The 7,979-nt window shown below is 35.0% G+C and overlaps 1 protein-coding gene across 3 annotated transcripts in view; it reads right to left on the bottom strand.

Moving 5' to 3' along the window:
• vav3 (vav guanine nucleotide exchange factor 3) overlaps positions 1–7,979 on the bottom strand; it is a 178,463-nt gene that overhangs the window by 33,301 nt on the left and 137,183 nt on the right. For all 3 annotated transcript variants that reach the window (XM_073940907.1, XM_073940906.1, XM_073940909.1), the window contains one exon: positions 6,000–6,030. In XM_073940907.1, coding sequence (XP_073797008.1) covers positions 6,000–6,030 — 31 coding nt within the window. The remainder of the gene's footprint in view (positions 1–5,999; positions 6,031–7,979) is intronic.

Here is a 7,979-nt window from a genome sequence, read left to right on the forward strand (position 1 = left end):
GAAATAAATATGTATTAAGGCTTAATAAACAACATATTAAAAAATTACCTAAAAATTGCTACACAAAACTCAAACTTGTTGAAAAATGCGGACATATACTGTAGACTGTAATAATAAAATAAAGAAATATTTTTTTTATTAAAATTACAACTATTTAAATAAATAAAACTTAAAAAATGTAATTAAATTAAAACTTAAATATATTTTTTATTAAAATAAAACTAAAAATAGATGATTCTCCTATTTCCTAAAATAATAATTGTAATTTATCAAATAAATTGAGGTACCATTGACCACAAATCATAGGCTTTGTTACCATCCACCTATTTTTATGCACATTTTCATAATAATAATAATAATAATAAACGTAATGGAATCGGCAAAATGCACATAAAAACATTTATTTTAAATCCTGAGTAGAATAAATGTGTCATTCAAGATAAAAATAAATACCAATAGAAATAAATTTAACAAATAAATATGTGATTTCATTTTTAGAGGTGCACAAAGCCAATATAATTTAGCCAATTTAGCCAAGATTACAGTCTTTCATCTTTGTCTTCTAAGGGGCAAATTTGTTATACACTCACTTTTTACACACACTTTATTAGGTACACCTTTCCACCCACTTTTTAATGCAAATTTCAGATCAGCCAATCACATGGCAGCAACATGCATTTAGGCATGTAGACATGGTCAAGACGATCAGGCCGCAGTTTAAACAGAGCATCAGAATGGGGAAGAAAGGTGATTTAAATGACTTTGAACGTGGCATAGTTGTTGGTGCGTAACTCAAATAAGCACTCATTACAACCGAGGTATGCAGAAGAGCATCTTTAAATGCACAACACATCCAACCTTGAGGTAGATGGGGCTATAGCAGCAGAAGACCACACGGGGTGCCACTCCTGTCAGCTATGAACAGGAAACTAAGGCAATAATTCGCATAGGCTCACCAAAACTGCACAACAAAAGGTTGATGGTAGATGGTAGGGTCAGAATTTGGCCTGGACAACATGAAAGCATGGATCCATCCTGCCTTGTATCAATGGATCAGGCTGGGGGTATTGGTGTAATGGTGTATAGTAGGAGATATTTTCTTGGCACACTTTGGGCCCATGAGTACCAACTGAGCATTGTGTCAACGCCACAGCCTACCTGAGTATTGTTGCTGACCATGTCCATCCCTTTATGACCACAGTTTACCCATCTTCTGATGGCTACTTCCGGCAGGATAACATGTAAAGCGTGAATCATCTCAGACTGGTTTCTCGAACATGAAAATGAGTTCACTGTACTCAAATGCCCTCCACTGTCACCAGATCTCAATCCAAAACATCACCCTTGGATTGTGGTGGAACGGGAGATTCGCATCATGGATAAGTAGCCGACAAATCTGCACCAACTAAGTGATGCCATCATGTCAATATGGACCAAAATCTCTGAAGAATATTTCCAGTACTTTGTTGAATCAATGCCATGAAGGGTTAACACGGTTCTGGAGTCAAAAGTGGGTACAATTCAGTACTAGTAAGGTGTACCTAATAAAGTGGCCGCTGAGTGTATATCTGTCACCAGTTTATCAGGAAGTGACGATTTTATTTTCTTTGACTCATTGTTTGCGCATAAGTTTAATTTGCATCTATGGATAGAAACATCGCTGTTCACAATTAAATTCCCCTCAGAGTTTGCATGACCGCAAAACATCAGCTGTTGACTCTGGTTATTACCCTAATTAGTCATAAGACACATTTCTACTCATTCCCGCATTCATTGCACGCATAGGTCTGGAGGCACAGGGGTGAAGTGTGCCGAGCGGACAGTCCTCCATGAACAAGTGTGTGTCTGTGCGCGCTAGGCTGGTTTGCTGAAGGGTCAGTGGTGACGGTCTCAGCTGGTTGCTGCAGCTCTATATATTCAGCCGTTCTGATGATGAGAGGCGAGTGTGGACTGTCTTAACACAAGCAGCTGTGGCTGAAGGCGTCCAGCGCAGCACATCACCTCAGCCCTGAGCCTCCACACACAGCTGCCCGCCTTTGAAGACGCTTTAAACAACACTGCGAGTGTGTGTGCTCTGCGGGGAAGTGTCTTGCTGGCGTGCTGTGCTAAAAACCTTTGTGCGCAAGGGCAAAATGTCAGAAGCAATGAGCGCTAAAATGTATTTTTGCACCAAAACAGCTCCTAAAAGCTCTCCTGGATGTGCTAATAGAGAACACACACAGCAGGCTTCACTGTTTACAATGCAGAAGAGGACACTTTCAAAAGTAGAGACACAGCAAAGCAGAACTGAGCTATTGATGATTCCATCCATCCGTCCGCCTGTCTGTCTGTCTGTCTGTCCAACATTAATTTCATCATTCATTTATCCATCTATCTAATCAATGATGGATGGATGGATTCATCCATTCCATCAAATGTTTTATCTATCCATCCATCCACCCATCTATCTACCTATGTATAATTAATTCCATCATTCATCTATACATCCATCCATTCATCCATTATTAATTTTATCCATCCATCCATCCATCCATCCATCCATCCATCCATCCATCCATCCATCATTCATTTTATCTATCTATCCATCCATTCATCCATCCATCCATCCATCCATCTTTCTTTCTATTTATTATTATTTCCATCCTTCGTTTTATCCATTCATCAATCCATCAATCCATCCATCCATCCATCCATCATTCATTTTATCTATCCATCCTCCATCCATCCATCCATCCATCCATCTTTCTATCTATTTATTATCTATTTATTTTATTTTATTATCTATTTATTAGATTTATATCTATCTATCTATCTATCTATCTATCTATCTATCTATCTATCTATCTATCTATCTATCTATCTATCTATCTATCTATCTATCATTAATTCCAATATTCCATCCATCTATTCCATCATTCGATTTATCCATCCATCCAACCATCCATCCATCCATCCATCATTCGATTTATCCATCCATCCAACCATCCATCCATCCATCCATCATTATTTTCATCATTCATTTATCCATCCATCCATCCCATCATTTGTTTTATCTATCTATCCATCTATCTATTCTATCATTCGTTTTATCAATCCATCCATCAATTCTATCATTCATTAGTCCATCCATCTATCCCTCTATTTCATCATTCATTTTATCTATCCATCAATCCATCCATCCATCCATCCATCCATCCATCCATCCATCCATCATTTCATCATTGGTTCCATCCATCATTAATTCGATCATTCTTTTATCTATCTATCCATCCCATCCATACATTCGTCCGTCTGTCCATCCCTCCTTCCTTCCATCTATCTATCTATCTATCTATCTATCTATCTATCTATCTATCTATCTATCTATCTATCTATCTATCTATCTATCTATCTATCTATCTATCTATCTATCTATCTATCTATCTATCTATCTATCTCTTTGTTTTATTCATCCTTCCATCTATAAATCTATCTATCCAACATTATTTCTATCATCCATTCATCCATCCATCCATCCATCTTTCTATTTATTATTATCTGTAATCAAAATAAACAAGCTAAAATAAAATTTCTTTCAAAAAAATTAACTTGAGAGAAAAAACAACAACTACCAACTCAGTCTCACATGGCAAAGTGTTCAGCAGCAGTCGTTCCACCCAAAAGACTTAAATTATCTGTAATTATGTTTTCACAAGGCTGCTGATATGCTGACTGATAAATGTGCACTTAGAAAACAGGTTTAGTTATCAGTAAAGTGAGAGCAGGTCATTATGCCTCCCTTGTTTTTAATAGCGTCATGACTATTTGAAATAAACGAATGAATCAAGCCAAATTTCACGTGGATACTTCTCACCGCCACTCATCATGAAACCCAGACTCCTGTGTTCATTATGTCTCCTTTAAGTCGCCCTGCCTTTCAGAGCCACGAGAGGCCTCCTGATCCCACACAATATTGGGGTCGGTAGATTCATTAAAGTTATGGTGAGAGAAGGTCTCTGTGTAGTGTTTGCCGTCAGGGGAATCTTTCCGTTTGAATTAAAGTAGTTTCTTCCTGTCTGTTCAGCGCTGCTAGATTTGTCTTCATCAGAAGCAGGCTTCCGGGAAAACAGCGTTTGTTCGGTTCTGCTGAATTTGTTTGTTTCATGTGCAGTCGTTTTATATATTTGTGCTTGAATAATAACTCAAACAGTGCAGCCTTTTGAGCTCTTTTTTATAGGAAATACTACAACATCCTCATGTTTACTGCAGATATTAGTGCATCCAAGAGATCATTTATTAGTGCTTTTGAGCTTTTCATAAGGGAGTCTTTTGGGGGTGGGATGAAAACATGACAGCATGAAAGATGGATGAAAGCACAGATAGAGATATAGTAGACAGGAAAATTTGGATGGATGAATGGATATATTGAAGTATGGATGGATGATGGGAAGAAGGATGATGAATGGATGTTAGAAAAATTGGGATGAGAGGATTTATACAGTATATACAGTAGATATAGCATATATGAGCAATATCACACAAGTAGCAGTGCGATATGGCTGTATATCGGCACTGGTGGGAGGCGTGCGTTGGCACAAAGCCGCAGGCCAAGTGCCTTAGTGCCCCCACCAGTACCGATATACAGCCATATCGCACAGCTACTCGTGTGATATCGCTCATATATGCTATATCTACTGTATATACTGTATAAATCCTCTCATCCCAATTTAGATTTTTTTTTCAAATCATAAGCTGACAGTTAAACAGTTGAGCGTGCATCTTTTAAACTTTAGAGCTGTAGTGTCTGCTTTTTGCTGGTTGTATGTGGGCGGAGTAATACACAAAGGGTAAAGAGGCTGTGGGAGTTCTGATATTGCAGAATATCGCACAGCTATCAGCCAATCAGATTTGAGAACCTGTTGTATGTATATATATATATATATATATATATATATATATATATATATATATATATATATATATATATATATATAAATAAATACTGTAGATGGATGCATGGACAATTAACTGAAAACTGGAGATAATGCATGAATAATAGAAATATTTACAGATAGATAAAAGGATTGATAGACAAAAATGATGGATGGATAAATAGGATAGATGTATGGGTGGATGGACGGATAGACGGATGGATGGATGGATGGATGAAAACAATTATACATGGATGCATGGATGGATGGATGGATGGATGGATGGATGAAAACAATAATAAATGGATGGATGGATGGATGGATGGATGGATGGATGGATGGATGGATGGATGGATGGATGGACTGATGGACGGATAAAACAAATGATGGAATTAATGGAAGATAGATAAGATAGTTCAAATGATAGAGCAAACAAGCAAATGATATATTAGAGCCGCATCACAATGCTACTACCTACATCCTTTTATATACAGTAAGTAAAGTAAATTATTTATATATAATTATGTATAGAAAGAATCCTATATAATTATTTAACATAAAGAAAAGTAAACAATGGAGCCGGAGGAGTTAAATGTTATTAAACATTGTGTTTTATTCTCATATCTGCCATACACCTGACAGTAATCTTTAGTTACGTGCACAAGCTTGTCTTAGAGCAAAAGACAACACTACACGCTCAGTGCAGACTAACGATATGCAATCTGGCTCGGGATGAAAAGGCATGAAATGCACAAGACTATGCATGTTCTGTAAGCATGATGAAACACGAAAGCAAAAGCAATGCTAAACTTACAAATCTGCATGACAAACTTTAAATTAAAGAAATTCTTTAAAAGAGAGTCTTTTTTTTTACTCTCAGGTCATTTGAAATCTCAAAGTTGAAGTGTTTTAGTTCTTTTTTCAGTAAGCTACAAAAGGAGAATGTTAAAGTATTAGGTACTGACCGCATCTTCTATGAAAATACCATTCAGATGCTTTTATAGTCCACTAACATCATGATACCTCAAGTATTTTTATGTTAAGATGAGCAATTCTTTCTCAGAATGCAAAACGTGACTTAATATTTACCTTTGTCTCCACGAGACGTTGTTTTTCCAATCTAAAATCAAATAAAACACAGTAAAGCTCATGATTCAGTGTTGCACAACACATCATTTACAATGCATTAATGATTTGATAATTGAGCAAACTGTGCACAATCAAACTTAATCTCATCATTAATTTCTGACAAGTAACACTGTATGTCACACCACTACACAAAAGCGCATTCATCCTGTAACATGTGCATGCAGTTAAATCATCAGTGCTGAACTGCACTCTGTGTAAACTGCTTGTCAATATCCTTATTACAGGCTTTATAAATGACTTGGATTATTAATGCAAAATGATCGCCATGGTGTTGTATAATAAAACGCTGTCCATAAAATATATAACATTATAAACCACAATGAAGTAGCGATGGCTGCTTTATAAACGCTGCTTTGGGAAGCTTTAAAACTTTTACAATTCTTTTGTTTCGAATAAGTGGTTTTGGAGTGTGTATCAAATTGGCAAAGTATTCCGATTTCAGCAAATAGGGCTTCTTAACGTCATTACTGTTTCAAAACATTTTAAAAAATGTAAAGTTTCTCCACTGTGGGGCAATCATCATGCGGCTTTATTCAGATTGCCCTTTAGTGACAAATCGGTTATCGGGTTTCATTGTTTTGACCTCATCTCAGATCAGTTTCACAAGTTTATAGATTGTGTAAAGAGACATTTGTAAAATGAAAAGGAATAATAGTTAGCTAAAAGTCTCTTTAGCCTGTTTAGCAGCCCAGTATTTAATAATAATAATAGTAAAAATAATATATAATCTGCAAACATTATGCAGATACATAATATTTGATGATATTAGATGTTAAGCTTGGTGTATTTTTAGGCTATAATTTCAATGAAAAATGTATAATATGTTTGAAAGTAATGTATATTGCGTTTGCATGGTTATGACCAGTAGGTGTCCTTAGCATGTGGTGTTTCGAATGCTTTGAAAGAGCGAATCATTTTGATTAAATTATTTTGAAGCCTTGAAAAGTTTAGTTTCTCTTATCACTCATTTAAAAACATCTGGGCTCATAATCATAATTGATAAAAATCAATTTTCAATAAAGCAATATTTTTCGGTGCCATTTTTAATATACTAGACATGTGAATAAAAAAGTATTATTCTAGTGCTGATTAAATCCCATCCAAATAAACTTTTTTTTCATAATATACAGTTGAAGTCAGAATTATGAGCCCCCTTTTGATTTTGATTTTCTTTTTTAAATATTTCCCAAATGATTTTTAACAGAGCAATGAAATTTTCACAGTATGTCTGATAATATTTTTTCTCCTGGAGAAAGTATTTGTTTTATTTCGGCTAGAATAAAAGCAGTTATTAATTTAAAAAAAAAACATTTTTGGGACAAATTTATTAGCCCCTTTAAGCTATTTTTTTTTTTCGATTATCTACAGAACAAACCATCGTTATACAATAACTTGACTAATTACCCTAACCTGCCTAGTTCACCTCATTAACCTAGTTAAGCCTTTTAATGTCACTTTAAGCTGTATAGAAGTGTCTTGAAAAATATCTAGTAAAATATTATTTACTGTCAAAATATTATTTACTGAAAATCTAAAATAAATCAGTTATTAGAAATAAGTTTTTAAAACTATTATGCTTAGAAATGTGCTGAAACAATCTTCCCAGAACAGAACAGAAATTTGGGGAAAAAAATAAACAGGGGCGCTAATAATTCTGACTTCAACTGTATATTAGGGCTGCACAATATGTCGTTTCAGCATAGATAGATATCCCATCATGCACATATGTAATAGTTACATCGCAGAATCTGCAATGTTGAGTTATATAGTTTATGTTATTATATATTATATAATATTTGTGGAGTTTCTGCAGAGTTTAACCTTAATGGGGTAAAAGTTTATAAAAATAAAAAATGATGTTTAAAAGTTTAATCGCTAAGAGCATTCAGACACAAAATTTTATAGAAAATAATGTGATTG

This window comes from Danio rerio, chromosome 24 (assembly GCF_049306965.1).
Source record: "Danio rerio strain Tuebingen ecotype United States chromosome 24, GRCz12tu, whole genome shotgun sequence".
Classification (NCBI taxonomy): domain Eukaryota; kingdom Metazoa; phylum Chordata; class Actinopteri; order Cypriniformes; family Danionidae; genus Danio; species Danio rerio.